This window comes from Carlito syrichta, unplaced genomic scaffold, assembly GCF_000164805.1.
Source record: "Carlito syrichta isolate Samal-C Ts95f unplaced genomic scaffold, Tarsius_syrichta-2.0.1 Scaffold305688, whole genome shotgun sequence".
In the NCBI taxonomy this organism is placed as follows: Eukaryota; Metazoa; Chordata; class Mammalia; order Primates; family Tarsiidae; genus Carlito; species Carlito syrichta.
Window position 1 is genome coordinate 44,280 of NW_007249784.1, and position 23,016 is coordinate 67,295.

General features: G+C 51.3%; 2 protein-coding genes across 5 annotated transcripts in view; one reads left to right on the forward strand and one right to left on the reverse strand.

The window, feature by feature from the left end:
- Positions 1-199: 199 nt before the first annotated feature.
- On the forward strand, positions 200-10,624 carry CHRNB1 (cholinergic receptor nicotinic beta 1 subunit). 2 transcript variants are annotated; one of them, XM_008062318.2, is made up of 11 exons: positions 200-319; positions 405-544; positions 1,165-1,209; positions 2,384-2,493; positions 2,596-2,704; positions 3,096-3,243; positions 3,760-3,969; positions 8,176-8,399; positions 8,867-9,036; positions 9,710-9,857; positions 10,162-10,624. In XM_008062318.2, exons 1-11 carry the CDS (start codon positions 262-264, stop codon positions 10,300-10,302), a joined length of 1,503 nt encoding a protein of 500 aa, XP_008060509.1. In that variant the 5' UTR covers positions 200-261; the 3' UTR covers positions 10,303-10,624. The 2 variants fall into 2 exon arrangements, with proteins under 2 accessions (XP_008060509.1, XP_008060510.1); XM_008062319.2 differs by lacking the exons at positions 200-319; positions 405-544 and adding an exon at positions 640-753.
- Positions 10,625-12,940: 2,316 nt separating this feature from the next.
- Positions 12,941-23,016, reverse strand: part of ZBTB4 (zinc finger and BTB domain containing 4) — a 17,289-nt gene continuing 7,213 nt past the window's right edge. For 2 of the 3 annotated variants that reach the window (XM_021714639.1, XM_008062322.1), the window contains exons 2-4: positions 20,276-20,346; positions 18,136-19,205; positions 12,941-17,463 (exon numbers count right to left, since the gene is read on the reverse strand). In XM_021714639.1, the coding sequence (XP_021570314.1) occupies positions 15,528-17,463; positions 18,136-19,196 (2,997 nt within the window). In that variant the 5' untranslated portion in view covers positions 19,197-19,205; positions 20,276-20,346 and the 3' untranslated portion in view covers positions 12,941-15,527. Of the gene's footprint in view, positions 17,464-18,135; positions 19,206-20,275; positions 20,347-20,477; positions 20,503-23,016 lie in introns of those variants that run through there. The other variant, XM_008062321.1, reaches the window with a different exon arrangement.

Below are 23,016 nucleotides of genomic sequence, written 5' to 3' on the forward strand. Positions count from 1 at the left end.
CCTGGCTCAGCTCCCAGGGGACCGGGTCTCACTCCACGCTTTCTCAATTAAAGACAATTTATACAACTAAAGTGTTATCTGTCATCTGTGGGTGGCGGGCTTCGGTAGTTGCTGGGGCGGATCAAGGCTCAGGGGCGGGGCGGGTGGGCTGGCGGCTGCCCCCCAACAACAGGTGCACATTCCTGGGCGACTCGTCACTTCCCCTGTGCTGGCGGTCCCGGCGGCTCTCGGAGCGAACTCACCGAGCAACGCGGCCAGGCTATGGCCACAGGGGCGCTATTATTGCTGCTGGGGGCGCTGGGAACGCCGCTCGCCCCAGGTAAGTGTGGACCCCTAAGGGGCAGTGACAGGGCCACCGGTCGTGGCCGGGCACCAAGGCTTCACCTAGCGCTCTCCTCTCCCAGGCGTCTGCGGCTCGGAGGCGGAGGGCCGGCTCCGCGAGAAACTTTTCTCAGGCTATGACAGCTCGGTGCGGCCAGCGCGGGAGGTGGGAGATCGCGTTGGGGTCAGCATTGGTCTCACCCTGGCGCAACTCATCAGCCTGGTGAGGGAGCGCGGGGGGTTGAGGTCAGGACGGTGACCCGGCTGGAGGGCGTGGCTCTAGGCAAGGCAAGACAGATGGACAGACTGAGGGCGGGGCCTGGGGCGAGGTCATACTGAGAAATGGACGAGCCTTTAGCGAAGATTGGGTCAAAATCGAACCAATGGACAGGCTGTGGGCGTGGCTGCCGGACCGGCCCTGAGTAGAGCCTGGTAGGATGATGGACGGGCCTGTGGGCGGATCGCGAAGTGGAGCTGGGGCCGACGGACTGGCTGGGGGGCGGGCATGGAGGCGGGGCCGCATAAGGTTACGGCAGGGTGGGGCGGGGCTTGGTGCTCAACAGGATCAATAAACAGCAGCGGGCGGAGATTCCGGGCTGGGTGGATTTCGAGCGGTGGCCGGGGCCGGGATCGAGCTAGGCGGAGCGGGGTGGGGCTGGTAGCTTCAGACGGCTGGAGAGGGTGTTTCCGAGATAGAGACAGGGTTTAAACGAACGCCGCTTTTGGGAGGTGGGTCTTGGACCCAAAAGGGTGGGGCTCAGAAAAGGGGTGGGGTTTCCAGAGAGAGCCTTCTCATTCGCTCCACCCTATTTCACCTCTACCCCTTTAATGTTTTCCTTCTAGAACGAGAAGGATGAAGAGATGAGCACAAAGGTGTACTTAGACCTGGTATGGAGGTCTCGCAGGGTGGGAAAGGGCGTTCGGCTGCCTTTGCAATTTCCTCGAATGTCTGGCCCCGTAAATTTTTTTTTTTACATCATAACCTTAGAAAACATATTTGTAACTGAAGTAGATTGAGGAAACAATGCCCATCTTTATTATAGGAGTTGTACTTCATGCATTTTTCATTCTAATGTTTCAAAACACTGGTTTGGGCTGGGAGCGGTGGCTCAAGCCTGTAATCCCAGCACTTTGGGAGGCCGAGGCGAGAGGATTACCTAAGCTCAAGGGTTCGAGACCAACCTGGACAACTTGGCGAGACCTCGTCTCTATAACAAATAAAAAAATTAACCTGGCGTGGTGGCGTGCGCCTGTAGTTCCAGCTACTTGGAAGGCTGAGGCGGAGGGATCGCCTGAGCCCGGCAGGTTAAGGCTGTGATGTCCGTAAGTGTGCCACTGCACTCCAACCTGGGCAACAGAGTGAGACTCCAACCCCAAAACAAAAAACAAAACAACTGGTTTGGAGCCACTAATTTGATTTCCCATCTACTAAAGGTTCGTGAACTGCAGTTTGAAAACTACTGTTTTGGGCCGGGCGCGGTGGCTCACGCCTATAATCCCAGCATTTTAGGAGGCCGAGGTGAGAGGATTGCCTGAGCCCATGAGCTCGAGACCAGCCTGGGCAACTTGGTGAGACCTCATCTCTACAATACATAAAACAATTAGCCGGGCGTGGTGGCGTACGCCTATAGTTCCAGCTACTTGGAAGTCTGAGGCGAAAAGATCGCCTGAGCCCAGCAGGCCGAGGCTGCGGTGACCATGAGCATGCCACTGGGCTCCAGCCTGGGTGACAGAGTGAGACTCCGACAAGGAAGAAAGGAAGGAAGGAAGGAAGGAAAGCGAGAGAAAGAAAAGAAAGAAAACTGCTGTTTTAAAGCTAGCTAATGCAACTTTCTCGTTTTTACAGAGGAAAAAACTGGGATCTGATGCAGGGGAAGGAAAATTAGCTGATGTGGATCCCAGGGAGTGAAAGCGGAGCCGGAGACAGAACCCCGCCCCTTGACCCACAGTCCATGCCCGCCCTGCTCCCCTTCTCGCACTCCCCTCCTGGGCTGCCTTCGGACAGCCCAGGTCCTCTCCAGACCTCTAGTCCCGGAGAGTCCCTCAGCCTCTTCTTTCCTAGGAGTGGACTGACTACAGGCTGAGCTGGGACCCTGCGGAGCACGACGACATCGATTCGCTGCGCATCACGACTGAATCCGTGTGGTTACCTGACGTGGTGCTGCTGAACAAGTAGGGTCTTCCCAAAGCACGGGAGGTGGGGCGGGGTTTCTGAGGGGCGGGGTCTTAGGAGGGCGGGGCCTGATCCCAGATGAGAGGATCCCTTCCCAGCAGCAATGACGGAAATTTTGACGTCGCTCTGGACATTAACGTCGTGGTGTCCTCCGACGGCTCCGTTCGCTGGCAGCCCCCAGGCATCTACCGCAGCAGCTGCAGCATCCAGGTGTCCGCCCTGCACATGGGAAGCTGAAGAGGAGCTCTCAGGAGCCCTCCCTCTCCTTAGACGGGTGTTTCCCCAGCGACTCTCATCCTTCCTCCATTATCTAATCCTCATAACCCTCAACTCTCGTTTGCCCTCCTGATTTTCCGTTGAATGTCATCTTCTCTGTACACTTTTTGGACTTCCAGTCTTCCTCAGTGACTCCCCTCCTCAATTTTCCCAATGACCTCCTTTAGTAACTCTCCAATTCCTCTGTGATCCCACTTCCCTGTAACTTCTTGGTGAGCCCTATCTCCCTGGCACCTCATATCCTGCGACCTCCCCAATGTCCTCCCAAACTCCACCAGGCCTGAACAGTTATTTGGCAGCTCTAGTGACTCCCCCTTCCATCCAGGTCACCTACTTCCCCTTCGACTGGCAGAATTGCACTATGGTGTTCAGTTCCTACAGTTATGACAGCTCAGAGATCAGCTTGCAGACAGGCCTGGGTCCTGATGGGCAAGAGCAGCAGGAAATCCAAATTCATGAAGGGACCTTCATTGGTGAGTGGACATGGCTCTAAGATTTCCAGCTCCCAACAGGCTGATAAATATACTCTCAGCTGGGTGGAGTGGCTCACGCCTATAATCCCAGTAGTTTGCAAGGCAGAGCCAAGAGGATTGCCTGAGGGGTTTGAGACCAGCATAAGCAACTTGGCAAGACCTCGTCTTACAATAAATCAAAAAATTAGCCGGGCTTGGTGGCATATGCCTGTATTTCTAGCTACTTGGAAGGTTGAGGCAGAGGGATCACTGGAGTTCAACAAGTCAAGGCTATGGTAGTCGTGAGTGTGCCACAGCACTCTGGCCTGGGTGACAAAGTGAGACTCTGACTCAAAAAAATAAAAAATAAAACACACACACATACACACACACACACACACATTCTGTCAGCAATGCCCAGTACAACCCTGTGGGATCAGTAAGATGGGTATGACTGTCTACATTTTTACAATATGGAAATTGAGATTTGTCCAAGTTTATTAGAGCACATCTGTGTGCCTTTCTTCTCACTCCTAGAAAATGGCCAATGGGAGATTATCCACAAACCCTCTCGGCTAATCCAGCCTCCAGGGGATCCTAGGGGAGGGAGGGAAGGACAACATCAGGAAGTCACCTTCTACCTCATCATCCGCCGGAAGCCTCTCTTCTACCTGGTCAATGTCATTGCACCCTGCATCCTCATCACTCTCCTGGCCATCTTCGTCTTCTATCTGCCACCAGATGCAGGTAAGGAGAGCAGGGCTCCTGCCCTTTCTATCATTAGCTCAACATCTTCCTCCTTCCTCTTCATCCTTAACCCAGGAAGGGTTTTCCTCCGATGCAAACCATCATGGATTGGGCTTCAACAATCCCACCTAGGTTCTCCTTACCATCAAATGAACCCATCCTCAGGTTCTGCCTCCCCTCTGCTGTCAGCTTCCCATCAGCCAGTGAAACCTGAATTTTTTTCTTTTAGAGTCCTAGCCTCTCATCCATGAAAACTCTACTCCTCTGAACAACAAACTTCCAGGCTTAGACAATTCTCCCCTTCCTTTTCCCCACTCCTAGTATCCCCCACCCACTTTTCAGACACCCACTAATCCTTTAACCTTCTATTTCCCTGGAAAATACAGTAATAACCAACATTTCTCCAGAAGGCAGCATAATGTAGTAACAGGGCAACCTTGAACAAATTCCTTAATCTCTATGTGTCGGCTGGGCACAGTGGCTCACGCCTATACTCCCAGCACTTTGGGAGACTGAAGTGAGAGGATTGCCTGATTCCACGGATTCGAGACCAGTCTGGACAACTTGGCAAGACCTCATCTCTATCATAAATCAAAAAATTAGCCAGGTGTGGTGGCACATGCCTATAGTTCCAGCTACTTGGAAGGTTGGAGAGTAAGGATCACCTGAACCCAGCAGGACGAGGCTGTGGTGGCTGTGAGCGTGCCACTGCACTCCAGCCTGGGTGACAGAGTAAGACTCCAACACACACACACACACAAAAATAATAATAATAATCATCATCATCATCATCTCTATGTGTCTCAGTTTCCTCATCTGGAAATGGGACCAATCATTGTTCCTACTGCATATAATTATTTTAAGGATTGACTGAGTTAATAGAATTATCCCAGTAAGTTCTATGTAAGCATTGGGTTTGGGGTTTTTAGAAGAGGGATTTGTTTTGTTTCTGGTTTTCATCACTTGCTATAAGGTAATTCAGTTAACATGTTACCTGTGTTAACTCATTTCTAATCTTTATAACAATCCGATGAGGTAAGTACTAGATTGTCATTCCCATTTTACAGAGGAGGATAGAAGCTAAGAGTTTTAAGTCATTTGCCTGACATCATTGCAGTGTTGCAATTCCAGTTTTGGTCTGTGACAATCAGATTCAGAGACCCAATATCCCTAACTCTAGTATTTAAAACATGTTTTCCTACTCTCTGCCATTAAGTCATCCGTCTAGAGGAGAGTGATATAGCTCTAGAACATACTAGGGGGAGCCGCCTCCAAATGAAATCATTTTTGGGAAGTCAGGCACCTTATAGCACAGGCTTCTCCCGCTAAGTGTTCTAGGAACCCACTGGTATCTAGGAACCCTGTTGGCTAGTGTACCAACTAGTGTTGTTGTGAAAGGTTGAGTTTGACTTCAGTTCGTGTTTTTTTTTTTAAGATTCTTTCAGTGCATTTGTCCATTTCATAGTGAATGATTTAGGAGCACACCTGCCCACACCACTCTGAGTGTTCAACTTTGACTAAAACCAGCATGACCCCCATGCCCTCCCTTATTCGCCAGATCTTGCAATATTTTTTTTGTTTCCCTGATGAAAAAAGTGCTCAAAGGGAAACGTTTTGCTGATGTGGAAGAGGTGAATCAAAAAACAGCAGAAGCACTTAAAGGCATCAAAATTGACGAATTCAAAAACTGTTTTGAGCAGTGGAAAAAGCATCTCGATGGGTGTGTTGTATCAAATGGAAAGTAATTTGAAGGTGACTGAAGGTTAAACATATAAGAATAAATACACATTTTTTTTTGAGTTAGAGTCTCACGCTATGGAGTACAGTGGCACACTCACAGCCACCGCAGCCTCGATCTGCTGGGCTCAGGTGATCCTTCCACTTCATCCTTCCAGGTAGCTTGAACTACAGGCACATGCCACCATGCCCGGCTAATTTTTTTTTTTTCTCGTAGAGATGAGGTCTCACCAAGTTGCCTGGGCTGTTCTTGAAGCTGTGGGCTCAGGCAATCCTCTCACCTTTGCCTCCCAAAGTGCTGGGATTATAGGTGTGAGTCACTGCACCTGGCCAATACAATTTTTTCTAAATAAATTCCAGGGTTTTTTTTTGGGGGGGGTCTCCCTCATACTTCCAAGTGTATCCTTTACTTCCTGGAGCAGGAAAAATCTTGGAGCCTAATATTATAGGAATAGAGTAAAGCAGCCCATAAAATTTTTTTATTTCAATATCTTTCATGAAGTTCACAACACCTGTTGTATGCTACTGGAATAACTAGCCACCTGGCATATCCTTGTATACTTTGCTTCATTTTTGGATCCTTCAAACTGCTATATAGTTCCCGGAAAAGTTACAGGGATTGGTCCATTTATTCATGCAACATTTGCTGATTATCAATAATATGCTAGGTACTGGAAATACATGAATAAGAGACAAAAATCTCCTCCTTTATGGAGTTTAAGTTCTAATGGGGGAGTCAGTCAATAAGCAGAATATACGTCTGTTGTATGTTAGAAGAGGACAAGTCCTAAAGAGGAAAATAAAGTAGGAAAAGGGGTTGGAAAAGATGAGAATAGGGTAGGGATTGTAATATAAAAATAGGCTGTCAGTGAATGCTTCATTGAAAAGGGAATATTTTGACTGGGTGCAGTGGCTCACACCTATAATCCCAGCACTTTGGGAGGCTGAGGTGAGAGAATTACCTGAGCCTGCGGGTTCGAGACCAGCCTGGGCAACTTGGCAAGACCTCATCTCTACAACAAATCAAAAAATAATTAGCTAGGCGTGATGGTGTGCGCCTGTAGTCCCAGCTATTTGGAAGGCTGAGGTGGAAGGATCACCTGAGCCTAGCAGGTCGAGGCTGCGGTGGCCATGAGTGTGCCACTGCACTCCAGTCTGGGCAACAAAGTGAGACTGATTCAAAAACAAAAAGGGGGGAATTTTTTTTTCTTTTTTCTTTTTTTTGAGTTGGAGTCTCACTCTGTTGCCCAGGCTGGAGTGCAGTGGCACGCTCATGGCCACAGCAGCCTCGACCTGCTGGGCTTAGAGGATCCTTCTGCCTCAGCCTTCCAAGTAGCTGGAACTACAGATGCATACCACCATGCCTGGCTAATTTTTGTGATTTATTGTAGAGATGAGGTCTGACCAAGTTACCAGGCTGATCTCGAACCCTAGGCTCAGGCAATCATCTTGCCTCAGCCTCCCAAAATGCTGGGATTATAGGCTGAACCACTGCTCCTGGATGGACTTTGTTTTTATGCTGAAGGAGAGGGAGGCCACAGGAAGGTTTTGGAAAGAGGAGTGGTATGATCTGATTTACATTTTAACAGGGTCAGTCTGGCTGCTCAGTTGAGAACAGTTAGTTAGCAGGGGAGCAAAGGATGGAGTAGAGAGACCAGTTAGAGTCTTTTTTTTTTTTTTTTGAGTTGGAGTCTCACTCCGTCACCCAGACTGGAGTGCAGTGGCCACTCCTGGCCACCGCAGGCTGGACCTGCTGGGCTCCGGCGATTCTTCCGCCTCAGCCTTCCAAGTAGCTGGAACCACAGGCGTGCGTTACCTCGCCCAGCTAATTTTTTGATTTATTGTGGAGATGAGGTCTCGAAAAGTTGCCCAGGCGGGTCTCGAACCCGCGGGCTCAGGCAATCCACTCACTTCAGCCTCCCAAAGACGCTGGATTACAGGCTGAGCTACTGAGCCCGGCTGGTTAGGGTCTTTATAATAATTCAGACCCAAGGTAATGGTGATTTGTACCAGAATGGTAGTGGTGTATGTAATAAGTTATCTGTTTCAAGATATATTTTGAAGGTAGAATCAATAGGATTTGCTATGAATTGGATATAGGGTGGGGAGGGAGAGAAAGAGGAGTTGAGAATTAATCAAAGGAGTTTGGTCTGAGCCACAAGATAGATGGAGTTGTCACTTATGAGATGGCGAAGACTATGGGAGGTACAGTTTTGGTGGTGAGAGAATGAGGTTTGGGATTTGTTAAGTTTGAGATATTTATTGGATATCCAAGTGGAGAGGCTGAGTAGGCAGGTGAATATGAGTCTGGAGTTGAGGGGAGAAGCTCAGGCTGGATGTACAAATGTAGGAGTGATTTACATGCAGACAGCCTTTGTAAAAACCTGTCTTTGAGTGGGCTAGAAACATGGTCATTGATTTCCTTCTGGCAAAATCTTAATTTTTCTGCTTTGCTCTCTGCCCTCCAAGGAGAGAAGATGGGTCTCTCAATCTTTGCTCTGCTGACCCTTACTGTGTTCCTGCTGCTGCTGGCAGACAAAGTACCTGAGACCTCCTTATCGGTCCCTATTATTATCAAGTACCTCATGTTTACCATGATCCTCGTCACCTTCTCAGTCATCCTTAGCGTCGTGGTTCTCAACCTGCACCACCGCTCACCCCACACCCATCAAATGCCCCTTTGGGTCCGTCAGGTAAGAGAGATCTCCTCCTTCAACCTGTGTTAATTCTTAATCCTAGTATCTGGTTTTTAATCCAGATATCACTCCTCCCTTCCACCAACCCTACTGCCCTTTTATGACCTTAAGGAGAACTATAATTACTTGGTAGAGTGTTGAAGTGTCAATGCCTGTCAGGTATTGAAACGCTGCACAATTAATTCTGCCCTCCCATTTTCAACAATACTGCCCAACTTGGGCCCCCAGGGAACATTCTCAGGGTTAGGTACTATCAGGGTGGAAGCCCTCAGAACGCATTTCCCTAACCCACTAAAGCGCTCTTAAAGCTGTGTGGCTGCATTTCCTTGTTTCTGTAGCTCCTTGTTTGTGAAACCGTGTGCACACATGTATGGAATGGGCAGGTGGAATAGGAGTGGTTGACTGCTTTCTCTCTGGTCTGAAAGCATGAAAGCCCCCTCCAATGCACCCCTTCTAATCTGCAGATCTTCATCCACAAGCTCCCTCTGTACCTGGGTCTGAAGAGGCCCAAACCTGAGAGAGACCAGATGCCAGAGCCCCCTCACTCTTCTACAGGAAGTGGCTGGGGTAGGGGAACAGATGAATATTTCATCCGGAAGCCACCAAGTGATTTTCTATTCTCCAAACCCAACAGGTAGGACTACACCCATTAGCCACATAGAAAAGAGAGATCTGACCAGGCGCAGTGCCTCACGCCTGTAATCCCAACACTTTGGGAGGCCGAGGCGAGAGAATTTCCTGAGTCCAGGGGTTCAAGACCAGCCTGGGCAACTTGGTGAGACTTCATCTCTATAATAAATTAAAAAATTAGCCGGGCGTGGTGGCGCACACCTGTAGTTCCAGCTACTTGGAAGGCTGAAGTGGAAGGATCACCTGAGCCCAGCAGGTCGAGGCTGCGGTGGCCGTGAGCGTATCACTGCACTCCAGACTGGGCGGCTGAGTGAGACTCCGACTCAGAAAATAACAAAATAAAAAAATAAACAAAAAGAGAGGAGTGAACTACAGTTCCCAGAAGATGTGCTGAAGCAGGAGGCCCGTGCTCCTGGAATATGCTGTGGCTGAGCATCATGGGAGTTGTAGTATCCCTCTGCTGTTCACTTTGCGGGCAGGTGAAAACTAAAGCTTAGAGGGATGGGAAGTTACAAAAGGCTGGAGAGGTCACTGCTGGCAGGGATTACCTGAAGGACTCCTTCAGCTTTTGAGGGAACTGGCAGGTTGTTAAAGGAGGTCGTTGAAGCGGGGACTAGGGCGCTAGTGCTGGCTGTGTGTCTTTGCACCCGGGGCATGGCCAGTCACGCCTCTTCCAGGTTCCAGTCTGAACTGTCTGCCCCGGACATGCGGCGATTTATCGATGGTCCAAACCGGGCTGTGAGCCTGCCTCCTGAGCTACGGGAAGCCGTTTCCTCTATCAGCTACATCGCTCGACAGCTGCAGGAACAGGAGGACCATGACACGGTAAGTCCACTGAGGGTGGAGCAAGCAGGGCCTCGGCGACCTTGGCTCCACCCGCAAGTTCCGCCCCAGCGCTCTCTTTCGATTTCTGATTGGATGTCTGCCACGATTAGTCCCGCCCCCTACCTACCTTCTGACTGGTTCTTTGCTCCCATCCATCGCCCGCGATCTCGTTCTCCTGTTGAGCTGCCAGATTCTTGCCGCAAACGGTGGCAGGAGGTTTAAGGCGGAGTACGGAGAGGTGAGGGCAGGCTTCCCTGGGGACTCGGGCCCAGGAGCTCAGGAAGTTTCCTCTGCCTACCCCCAGCTTAAGGAGGACTGGCAGTTTGTGGCCATGGTAGTGGACCGCCTCTTCCTGTGGACCTTTATCATCTTCACGAGCGTTGGGACCCTAGTCATCTTCCTGGACGCCACGTACCATTTGCCGCCTCCCGACCCCTTTCCTTGAGGACTGGAGGGCCGAGACCCAGGTCCTTGGCCAGTTGAACTGAGAGTTCGGCGGTACAGTTAAGCCCTGTCCCTGCCTCTTAACTCCTTCACTAGGAATCTGGCCCACTAATTTCGTTTCTGGGGACTGAGGGCTGGGGAGCCGGGTGCCTTGAACCCACCTGAAAGGTTCTGTTAGCTTACTCTTTGGGTTCTTGAATAAGCTCCTTTGTGTACAAACACCTAGATCCCCAATGAAATAAACAAGAACTAGATTGTAAGCCTTGTGAGGGCAGAAAACATATCTTGTTCACTGTAGTATCCCCCAGCACCTCACATAGGTCCTGACCTATAGTAAGTGCTTAACGTTTGTTAAATGAACAGGGAAAGCAAATACACCAATTAATAATGTTTATGTTTGCATGTTAGGACTAGTGGTTGTTTTTGTTTTTATCTTTCTATAAGTTGTTTTATAATGTGTACTTTTTTTAAGATGAAAAAAGAAAGGTTATTTCTAAAAGCATGCATTTGTAACAAGAAACAAAAAAAAAAGCATTTTTTTTTTTTGAGTTGAAGTCTCACTCTGTCGCTCAGACTGGAGTGCAGTGGCTGGTCCCGGCCACTGCAGCCTCGACCTGCTGGGCTCTGGCGATCCTTCCGCCTCAGCCTTCCAAGTAGCTGGAACTACAGGCGAGCGCTACCACACCCGGCTGATCTTTGATTTATTGTAGAGATGAGGTCTCGCCAAGTTGCCTGGGCAGGTCTCGAACCCGCGGGCTCAGGCAATCCACTCACCTCAGCCTCCCAAAGCGCTGGGATTACAGGCTGAGCCTCCGAGCTCAGCCGAAAAGAAGCATTTTTAAAGACCATCATTATCCTGGTATAGTGGCTCACATCTGTAATCCCAATACTTTGGGAGGCCTAGGCGAGAGGATTGCTTGAGCCCAGGAGTTTATGGCTAGCCTGAGTAACATGGTGAGACCTCATCTCTATAATAAATAAAAAACTAGCTGGGTATGGTGGTACATACCTGTAGTCCCAGCTACTTGGGAGGCTGAGGCAGAAGGGATTGCCTGAGCCCAGAAGGTAGAGACTATGGTAGCCATGATCATGCCACTACACTCCAGCCTAGGCAACAGAGTGAGACTGAGACTCAAAAACAAAAGAGAGCCGGGCTCGGTGGCTCAGCCTGTAATCCCGCGCCTTTGGGAGGCTGAGGTGAGTGGACTGCCTGAGCCTGTGGGTTCAAAACCCACCTGGGCAACTTGGCGAGAACTCATCTCTACAATAAATCAAAAAATTAGCCGGGCGTGGTAGCACGCACCTGTAGTTCCAGCTACTTGGAAGGCTGAGGCGGAAGGATCGCCGGAGCCCAGCAGGTCGAGGCTGTGGTGGCTGGGAGCAGGCACTGCACTCCAGTCTGGGCGACAGAGCGAGACTCCAACTCAAAAAACAAACAAACAAAAAACAACAAAAAAAGAAAAACCTTCATTCAAGTTCCAGCATTAGTGATCAAGCAAGTCATTAAACTGTTTTGTATCTCAATTTCCACATCTGTAAAGCAAAACTAATCATAGTATATAACCCATAGTGTTGCATGAGGATCACATGAAAAGATGGGAACAAAAGCACTACACAGTATGTATCAGAGACTGCAACCTGTGTGTTTTACTTGACTTGGCCCATGTTGTTGGCCTGCATAGTTTTAAATTTGAACTGGTTTGTTACTTGTAAAATTTGGATATTTCAGCTGGGCATGGTGGCTCACACCTGTTATCCCAGCACCTTGGGAGGTGGAGACAAGAAGATTGCTTGAGCCTAGGAGTCTGAGAGTAGCCTGGGCAACATGGCAAAACCTCATCTCTACAATAAATCAAAAAATTAGCTGGGCATGGTGGTGTGTGCCTGTTGTCCCAGCTACTTGGGAAGCTGATGCAGAAAGATTGCCTGAGCCCAGCAGGTCGAGACTGCGGTAGCTGTGAGCATGCTACTGTGTACTCCAGCCTGAGTGACAGAGTGAGACTCCAACTCAAAACAACAAAAAAAAATATTTTTGGATATTTCACAGAAATTTGGCTTTCTGGCTTCTCTTGGAAAAAAAAAATTCAAAAACCATAGTAACGACAGGCCTGATTCCCCTGTGAGCAGCAACTTTGCTAGATCTGATTAGTGGCTACCCACTCCAGTTATTTGTGTCAGAATTCTTCAAAGCCCCTGTACATCTGACCAGCTTCACTCATTTTACTTGCCCATCCCTCTATAAGGCTAGAAAAGATATTGGGGGGGCAGGAGTTGAAGCCAATGGGGAGTCTAGGAGTAGAAAAAGAAAAATTGTGTCTTTTATAGCTGTCATACATCTTGTGCCTTAGCTTCCTTTCAACTTAGAAAACTTATACCTGGTTTAAGGCAGAGTCATTCTGGACATGGAGATCTTGCACCCAGCAGGCGATATGAACAGGGCTGTTAATATGTTGGAGGTTGGACGAAAGTCAGCTTGAGCTTGGAATCAACACGCCCTCACACCTACTCAGTTGCTGGAAGTTGTTTTCCAAAGAGGGAGCTTAGGGCTACAACTCCAGGGGATCCCTGAGGGACAAGGTTAGCATGTCCCTTTCCCCCAGACCCACCAGCCACGCAAATAATTGCACCTGGCATCCCACTGTGGAGCACAGTTCATTTGTCTTGTTGGTTTATTGGCCTACAGAGTTGGACACACACACAAATGCGGAGATAAATATTGGTCTAAATCTGGGTCCTCACTACGTATAGAGCTAGAGTTTGTAGAATTCTAAATCTTGCGTGCTGCAGCACAGAACCAGTGGCCTTCACACTCCATCACCCTTCTCCCCAGGGAACGTGGGAAAAGAGGGCCCAAACTGACAAAACTTGATCATTTTCAAAAGACAAAACTGCAAAATCCCAAATTTCCAACATCTGAAACTCACAATATTCAAATTCCCCAGCTCAAATACATATATTTTAATCTCCACTTCGCCACAATCTCATTTGTTGCCCAGAACCACCAAATTCTGGAAGCTATTTTCCTTAATTATATTTAAAAAAAATAAATGTCTACAATCTCAATTCTCCCAAAATGTCCATGGTTTTGGAATTTGGACCTATTCTGAAATTCAAATTCCCCGATCTATCCTCAACCCCTTCCATTCTCCCGTGCTTGTTTGCCTCAGAGGAGTATAGGTTAAGGATATAGGGGCACTGTCATCACATGTGCCCCGTGCCTCCAGGCCTTCCTCAGTCTCTCTTGTGGTTCCGCTGTATATATAGATATATATATATATAATTTGTGTGTAGATATATATATGTATTCTTTATTATGCATTTTTTGCAGTTTTTCTAAAGTGCCAGAAACAAGATTTGTGGGAATTTTTAGTGATTTTTTTTTTTTCATTTTTCCCTGTTTGAAACATTTCCCCCCTTAAAAATTGGAACTTGGTACATTCAGTAGGAAATTCTTCACTCAGGCTGTGGCCAAGACCAAGAAAAGTGCAAAGAGACAGAGGAGGAATGAAGGAGTGACTCCTCCGTGGTTAACATTCAGGGAACCTGTTGAAAACCTCCCCCTTCCTATGCGCTGGGAGGGCATGAGAGGGCAGGAGGATATTCCTGGCCCTCCCCTAAACTCACCTCCCTCCAAAAGCCATGATCTTGCCCCAGCAGTGACTGCTGCAAGGGCAGCCATCTTGGCCCCAAAAACAGTAGCTGGGGAAAAGCCTGCCATTTTGACAACAGCAACTTTTCCCCTTTTAAAACTGCACTCCTCTAATTCCCATTTGTCAGATTTGCTCCCCCAAACTGGTTCTCCCCTTGTAAGCTGCTTTTCAGGGGGGAGGTGGGTGGGATGGCAAACGTTCACCCAATCAGAGCAGGGAGGCCCAGTTTTCAGAGAATTAGGAGCAAACATATCTTCATCTCCCCCACTGGAAGGAAATATAGGGACCCCTGACCAGGGTTAACTAGTGCAAATTAGGGATTAGGGACTATTTAAGGTCCCTGCACCCCATCCCTAGGCTGGGATCTTTGGGTGTGGGGAACTGAGTCAAAGATGGGGTATAAGGTGCTGTTTTAGAGGGAAAGTTGGTGGGGATAACCCAAAGCCCACCAGGAGAGTAGAACAATTCCACTAAAACCATCTGGAGTGACTGGTGAGGGGAGTGACACTAGGGAAGATGGGGATAAAGGTAAGGATGGAAGGTCATGTGCAAATCTTGGGCTTACCCACCCATCCAACCTCCATCATTTTTCTGGCTATTTGGTCTAGTCTGAGAGAAACCATCAGGAAAAAAAAAAAAAAAAACAGGGAGAAAATAGATTCCCCTCTCCATCCCATATGGAGCTCTTCCTTCCTGGCCCCCAAATCTGGTTTAGCCCAGAAGAGGCCATATGTAGAGGCAGGAAGAGGTGTGATCTATTCACCTCTTTTGCCTTGGAAGAATCTGGGGCGTACTGGATTTGGGGGCCAAGATAGAGCCAATATTTTCCTGCCCTGGGTTGAGAAAGTGCTCAGCCATGGAACAGAGGGATAGCCCTCCCTCCAATACCTCCTTGACCTGGATTGGGAGAGGCCATCTCCAAAGTCTAGGAGTATGGAGAGGAATATGGAAGATCCAAAGGCATGGAAGCCAAGAAAGGCATGGCATCTTAATGTGGAAGAAACGGGGACAGAAACAGGGGAACGTAGAAACCCACTCTTGAGAAGAATGGAATTCAAAACCACGCCCCCAGGTGGGTGGGGTTGGGTATCACAATGGTCTGGTCCAGGCCCTGGGCCACAAAGAATGGAATGTGCTAGGAAGCATCTGGGGAAGGGCTTAGAGAAAGCTTTAGAGCAAGGGGGGATCATTAGGTGAGAGATGGTTTCCCCCTAGGTTTACGAATCAGGGGAGCAGGTTAGACATTCAGAGCTGGTGGGGGCCATGAGTAGAGATTCAGATAAGTATATTGCTCAGTTGCCCCAAGGGCTGGAGAAGGTATGGGAGCTGGCCCCGCCCCTCATGGAGGCCATTCCCTGGAGGAAGATTGAGAGGGGAATCACCAAAGATCCCTTCCCAGAAGATGGGAAAACTACAATCTCACACAAAGCAGCCTGACCCCTGAGCTCCAGGGACCCCCAAGTCCCTGCACAAGAGTGTGAAGGGGCTCCCAAGGGGCAGGGAGGCCAGGGAGCTGGTAGTGGTGGGGGATTCAGGGAAGGTGGCATCTAGCGAAAGGGGAACCAAGTCCCAGAGCTCAACCCACATCTCCCTTCTGCATTCTTTCAACCCCTGCCCTTTCCCCTTCTCCCTTGGGGGGAACTGGTGGAGGAAGAGTTGGGGGGGGTGGTGTTGGAGGGGTTGCTGCTTGAGGATTTACTGCGTAGCCAAAGACCCCTGGCAGGAAGGGAAGGGCCCCCCCACCCTTCTCATCAGGCAAGACCATGTTGAGAGCAACTGGGAGAGCAGCCAAGTTGCTGAAGTTGTATGGGTAAGCGGCAAGGAGCTGGGGGCCATAGACAAGTGGATAGGGCTCAGGGTAGAACGTGACTTTGGCAGCCCCCATCCCTTCCATCCGGTCCCCCTCACCAGTGCCACCTGACCCCTCACTCCCAGGTTTTCCCCGGCCACCACTAGGTTCCCGGCCACCTCCAATCAGGGCCAGTGGAAATTCCTGCACAGGTGGGTACGTATAGCTGCCCGCCCCTGCCACCAATGGGGGCTCCTCACCCCCTGAGATGACAGGGTCCTGGAGTGAGGCCGCCTCGGAAGCTTCCTCAGCAGCAGCACTCCCACCGCCTGCCTCTCCGCTAGACGAGGAGACTTGCATCTCTTGGGGGGCTTCCTCCTTGACATCCCCAGGCCTGGTGCCAGCGCTGCCCTTGGAATAGGCAATGACAGGTGTGGGGGTGCCCCCAGGTCGCTCAGCAGCATGCCTCTGCCCATGGCGGCTCAGGGCAGCTGCTGTCTTGCACACCTTGGCACAGTGGGGGCAGGTGAAGCGGGTGGAAGGCCTTCGTCCAGCCCGGGAGCCATGGGAGCCTCCACTGTGGGCCTCCTGGTGCTTTCGCAGCTTCCTCAGGGTGGCGAAGGTCTGGGCACAGTCCCCACAGCGGTGTCTCCGCTCTGTGCGGGCACGCCCTGCCGGGCTCTCAGCAGTTGGGGTCTCCTCCCAGCTCCTCCGTTCCAGCTTTGGCCTCCAGCGTGGCAGCCGGCGGCCTCGGGGCAGCCCACTGCCACCACTGCTTCCTCCAGCAGCTCCAGCTTTGCGCTTAGGCTTGTACGAGTAGTAGGGCCTCCAGAGCTGATCCTCCCCACCAGCCTTTGATTCCTCCTCGTCCTCCTCCTCTTCGTCCTCCTCCTCATCCTCCTCCTCACTCTCCTCTACCTCCTCTCCACTCAGCTCCCCTGGACGCAAATCAGTTTCTGAGATGCGGCGCTTGACAATGGCCTCCTCCCCGATTCGCACAGTGATCTGACACAGTGGAGGTGGAGCTTGTAGCTGAGAGGAGCCTCGGCCACCCCCTGCAGAGGGACCCCCACCCCCGCCAATCCCACCTACTGGCTTGGCGGTGTAAGTCAGAGTTCTCCCAGCCCGTGGATTCCGGCCCTTGGCCTCTTCTGTGGCAGTGGCCATGGCTGGCCCTGCAGCCGTGGCTGGGCTGACTACTGTGGCTGGGCCGGTGGGTGTGGCTGCAGGCTCAGGGGGAGGAGGTGGGTACTCTCGTTTCTTGGGGGGTCTTGGGGGAGCAGTGTAAGTGATGACTGAGGCAGCCTGGGACCCTCCTGTGCTGGCCGGCCCACCCCCTGCTCCACCACTGCTACTGCCCCCATGGACAATGACAGAGGGGGCTGGGTGAGCAAAAGTGATGACAGAAGGTGGGGGGCCAGGCTCTGGGGCAGGTGGGGGTCTGGATGGTGGGCTGGCTGGCATTGCCACAGGGGCCGGTGTGTTGAGGCTTGGAGAAAGGGGGCCCTCAGGGGCTCCCTGGCTGTAGGTCTTGTAGGGCCGCTTGGCTGCCCGCATGGGGAGCAGGCGGTACAGCTTGAGAGTATTGAGCTTGGGCTTGTAGCCTCCATTGGGTGTCTTCTCACTGGCTAGGAGGCCTGGGCTAATGCCATGGAAGGCTCGCTGGTGGGTCTTCAGGTTGTAATAAGTGACAAAGGTCTCCCAGCAGAAGATGCACTGGTACCTGGGCCAGAACAGCAGGGAACAGGGCAGGAACAGAGCCACTTGAGTCAAGGGCCCTGAGACCAGGTCCTCAGCTTCCCAGGTCCTCTCTGCCTTCCACTCAAACCTATAGCTCCCATGGCCATTCCCCACCCTCCTTTCATGCTACTCTCTCACCCTGCCAGCCTCAGAAGGGGCGCCCGTCCTAGCTCAGCACCCCTGGCTGGCTGTGAGACTCTAGGACTCAGCTGACTCCCAGCCCTATAAACCCACGAATGCTGGGATCTAGCCTAACTCACAAAGCTTTCTCCTGAAGCCCAAATGGCAGAATGGGGAAAGGACTTATGAACAGAGACACACTGTGGAGATACAAGGCACTGTTAGGAATATTATAACTATTGCTCGACATGCTTGCGATCCTATAGTCCTTTTCTGTGAGGGCAACTTTTTCGGACCTCTAGGCCTTCTCCACAGCACCAAGCCAGGACATGGCATGTAAAGGTACAAAGAAACGTCAGCTAAGGAACTGGGACTGGAAAGAGGCAGATGGGTGAAAGACGGTGAGCAGGAGCCAGTCTTAGGATAACTTTCTAGGCCTCATGCTCTGTCCATTCCCTCCCCTGTCCCCATGGTCCCTGAGTGCTGGCCCTTGCCCTTGCCCCTGCTCCCCACCCCTCAGCCCCAGTCCACTCACCTACGTTCCCCGGTGTGCCACACCTCGTGCTTAGTGCGGTACTCAGCCAGGGCAAACACCTTTTCGCAGTAGCGGCAGGGGTACTTCCTCCGCCACGAGTGTACATTGCTGTGCCGCTTTAGGCTGGACAGGGTCACATAGGAACGCTCGCAGGCTGCGCACACATATAGCACATGGCCGCCTACCACCTTCACCACGTGCTCGGGGCCACCTCTGAAGCCCACCGGCGGGGGCAGAGCTGAAGCATCCACTCCTGCAGGACCACCAGGACCAGAGCCACTGGCTCCCAGCCCGGTAGACCCACGAGTGCTGGACCCCCGTCGGCACTGGGCCTCATGGGTCTGCAGCCGCTTGGGATGGATGAAGCTTTTTCCACATCGGGGACAGGGGAGGGGCCGCCGGGACAGGGGGGATTGCAAGTCAGGGGCCTGGGCCTCAGCCCTGTCACCTTCCCAATCCCCAGCTGACCTAGGCCCAGGCCTGAAGCTGTTCTCTTCAGGCTGTGAAGTGGCCATGGGGGCTGGGGCAGGAGGTACCCAGGCATCGCCTGCCTCCCCCAGGCCCTGCAGGCGGGAGATGCCTAGGCGCCGCCCCAGAGCTCCGATTTCTGCTACAGCTGCCCCGTCCCCTCCGCCACCAGGTAGTGCTAGCCGAGCACTATAGATGAAGTTAAGCACATCAGAAAAGGCAGCTGCTGGGACCCCTGGCAGCTCCAGGACCCGGGGTGGGGATGAAGCAGGGGGAGAGGCTGGAGGAGGAGAGGAGGAGGAAGAGGAAGAGGAAGAGGAAGTGGAAGAGGAGGAGGAAGAGGCAGCTGTGGTGGTAGCAGGGTTGGGGGCTGAGCCCCCAGTAGCTGGTGGGAGGGGCAGTGGGGCTGAAGTGAGCAGGGCCTCTCTGAAGAAGGGACTTGAAGCAGCCAGGACGCTGCGATGAGCAGGGAACTTGGTGTCTCCAGCTATGAGGGTGACGTCACAGAAGAGGCCACGGAGCCGCTGCTCATTGAGCTGATGCAGGACGGCAGGGGCATGGGATGGGTCCGTCACCTCTGCAGGAGGGGGCATGATGCCAGCCTAGACAGTGGGAAAAGAGGCCAGGGAGAATTTCAGAGGCTGGGCAGAGGGCTTGTGGCCTCTAAGATCAGGGAGGTGAGCTGAAAGGGGGTCAGAGGTTTCTGGTCAGAATCTTTTGGAAGGCTAAATAACTTCAGGTCACAGAAATCGGGGGCTAACATTTAGCCACATTGGCCGGTCATGGTGGCTCACACTGGTAATCCCAGCACTTTGGGAGGCAGAGGTGAGAGGATTGCCTGAGCCCACAGTTTGAGACCAACCTGAGCAACATGGCGAGATTTCATCTCTACAATAAGTCAAAAAAGCCGGGCTCGGTGGCTCAGCCTGTAATCCTACGCCTCTGGGAGGCTGAGGTGAGTGGATTGCCTGAGCCCGCGGGTTCGAGACCCGCCTGGGCAGCGAGACCTCATCTCTACAATGAATAAAAAAATCAGCCGGGTGTGGTGGCGCATGCCTGTAATTTCGGCTACTCGGAAGGCTGAGGTGGAAGGATCGCCGGAGCCCAGCAGGTCGAGGCTGCAGTGGCCAGGAGCGGCTACTGTACTCCAGTCTGGGCAACCGAGTGAGACTCCAACTCAAAAAAATAAATAAATAAATAAATAAGGCAAAAAAATAAGCTGGGTGTGGTGGCACATGCCTGTGGTTCCAGTTACTTGGAAGGCTGAGGTGGAAGAATCACCTGAGCCCAGCAGGTCGAGGTTGCAGTGGCCGTGAGCATGCCACTGCACTCCAGCCTGGGCAACAGTGAGACTTCAATTCCAAACAAACAAACAAAAAGAAAACACTTAGCTACCCATCTCTGGCCAATGTCCAAGACTAGTACATCTAACTAACATTTGGGACTGGAGAGGCCAGAGATACCTCAGGTCATAGTGAAGGTCAAGGGGTCGTGACCTCCAAAGTCAGAGAGGTAAGCGATGGAAACTTCTTTCATTGGAAGCAGGAGGTAGCTCCCACAACTACTGATAGACATTTCACTGAACTCCCCAGCCTCGACAAAATGGCTGCCCTGCTGGCCTGCTGCCTTGGATCTAATTTTCCTAGCTGCAGTCCTCTCAGCACCTTCTCACCTGAGAGCACAGCCAACATTGAGTGGGGAGGCGGGTCGCTCAGCGAGTCCCTTCTGCTGGGCCTCTTTCTTCTGTGGAGAAACAGAAAGTATGTTAGGGGAACCTAGAGGAATAGGCAGGAAAGGGCCCTCAGGAAGGGAACTGGGAAGGAAAGGAGCCCAGGAAGTGGGGAGTGGTGCAGCATTGGGTGCAGAGAGGATACCTGGGCTGCTCTGCAGACCCTGATCCCTCTCAGGAGCCTCTGTCAGGTTATCTGTTCAGCTGCATCCAATCAGACCTAGGAGGTCACAGATTATTGCAGAGCCTTGTTCTGCTATTCCAGAGAAGTACAGCAATAAAATAATTTGTATATTCCCAATTCACCTCCACACAATACAGCTGCACAGTTTAATCCCACAGGTTCAGGGAAGCCTGTCAGATCACTCTCAAGTCCCTTTGGCCCAATCTTAGGGGCTCAAAGCAAATCAAAGACTTGCATGTTGTCTTTTATCACAATGGTCTCATTTACATATCAAAATAGATTTCTGTGAGCTTTTTATTGGACCTAATTTGGTAGATATTCATATTAGGAGAGGACCTCCTCATACTCCTCCAACCCCATGAATCTTAGAGATTGCTTCTGACCCAGGTGCCAGGTGACCACCAAAGGACCACTGACACATACACAAGTGCTAACTTGCTGTAGTCTCTAGAGGGCACTGAAAAGGCCACAAGACCAGGAGTGAGGAGGCTTGGGTCCCATACGCCTTACTCTAGACCTAGTGGCCCAGAGACTTTAGCTTAAAAGGGGGAATCAGGGCAACAACACCGTTGGGTTCCCTCCTACCACGGGAGCTTTTCTGTCCTCTCAATAAATCCTGCTAGCCAGACTCAGTGGCTCAGCCTGTAATCCCGCACTTTGGGAGGCTGAGGTGAGTGGACTGCCTGAGCTCGCGGGTTCGAGACCCACCTGGGCAACTTGGTGAGATTTCATCTCTGCAATAAATCAAAAATTAGCCGGGCGTCGTAGCACGCGACTATAGTTCCAGCTACTTGGAAGGCTGAGGCGGAAGGATCACTGGACAAGTCGAGGCTGCGGTGGCCGGGAGCGGCCACTGCACTCCAGTCTGGGCGACAGAGTGAGACTCCAACTCAAAAATAAAATAAACCCACGACTTTGGGAGGCTGAGGTGAGTGGATTGCCTGAGCCCATGGGTTCGAGACCCACCTGGGCAGCGAGACCTCATCTCTACAATAAATATCAAAAAAACAGCCAGGCGTGGTAGTGCATGCCTGTAATTCTGGCCACTCGGAAGGCTGAGGTGGAAGGATCGCCGGAGCCCAGCAGGCGAGGCTGTGGTGGCTGGGAGCGGCCACTGCACTCCAGTCTGCGTGACAGAGTGAGACTCCAACTCAAAAAATAAAAATAAAAATAAAATAAAATAAAATAAAATAAATCCTGCTTACTCAGAAAAAAGGGGGGGGAATCACAACTCCTATCTCACTTTTTGCTAGGAGGTTCATCCAAAAGGAATAGCAGGCAACCCAAATGCAAGCTATGGCAGTCACCAGCACAGAAAGTACCTCACAGCTACTTTCCCCTATGGGTAGCATCAGGGCCTTGGGGACCCTTTTTTTTCAGTTGAAGATTTGAATTCCAGAGCCATGCAGCGACTTACCCAAAGTCACACAGAGCTGGCAATAACAAGTGGGACCTGTTCGCATATCCAGGCCTGCTTACTTGAGAGCAGAGCTCTCAGTTCCCTCCCATCTGCCCTCCACAAAGCCTGGAAGCGCTCTCCTTTCTTTGGGTTATTCTTCTGAATGCCCTGGGTCATGCATATCCTCAGAGATGTCCTGCATCAGAAGTTTCTCATACAATTCCCATTCCCTGAAAAATGTTCTTTTCTCATGTATTACTCATATTATCTGGGCTCAAAGGGCTTCACTCCTCCTCCACATATCCCATTTCACATTTCCCTGGACTTTTCTGACACCTCTCCCGGACAGGAAGAAGGAAGGTGGTAAACAGGGGTGACATTCAGAAGTTTTAACAACCCCAACTGTCAGGCACAGATCAGGTACTAGGTCAAGGATTACCCCCATCAGTTGCTGAATTTCAGATAGGTCAGGAAACCTGAGGAAGGGGTCCCACCCCACTTATGGGCTGGTGTTCAGGCCTCTCCTTCCCTTCCATGATAGCCACTGACACTGGAACTCCAAGAGTCAGAGTTTCATTTGCATGATTTCATTTGCTCCTCATCTCTACTCTGAAAGGCAGCAGTTAGCTTTTCCACTTTGTTTTTTTTTTTTGAGTTGGAGTCTCACTCTGTCACCCAGACTGGAGTGTAGTGGCACGCTCCCGACTACCGCAGCCTCCACCTGCTGGGCTCCGGCAATCCTTCTGCCTCAGCCTTCCAAGTAGCCAGAACTATAGGCACGTGTTACCATGCCCAGCTAATTTTTTATTTATTGTAGAGACGAGGTATTGCCAAGCTTCCCGGGTTGGTCTCGAACCCGCGGGCTCAGGCAATACACTCGCGTTGGCCTCCCAAAGTGCTGGAATTACAGGCTGAGCCACCGAGCCCGTCCCCACTTTTTTTGTTTTTTTTAATGTATTTTTTGGAGCTGGAGTCTCTGTTGCCCAGGCTGGAGTGCAGTGGCACCTCACGGCCACTGCAGCCTCGACCTGTAGGACTCAGGTGATCCTTCGGCCTCAGCCTTCCAAGTAACTGGAACTACAGGCACACACCACCACGCCC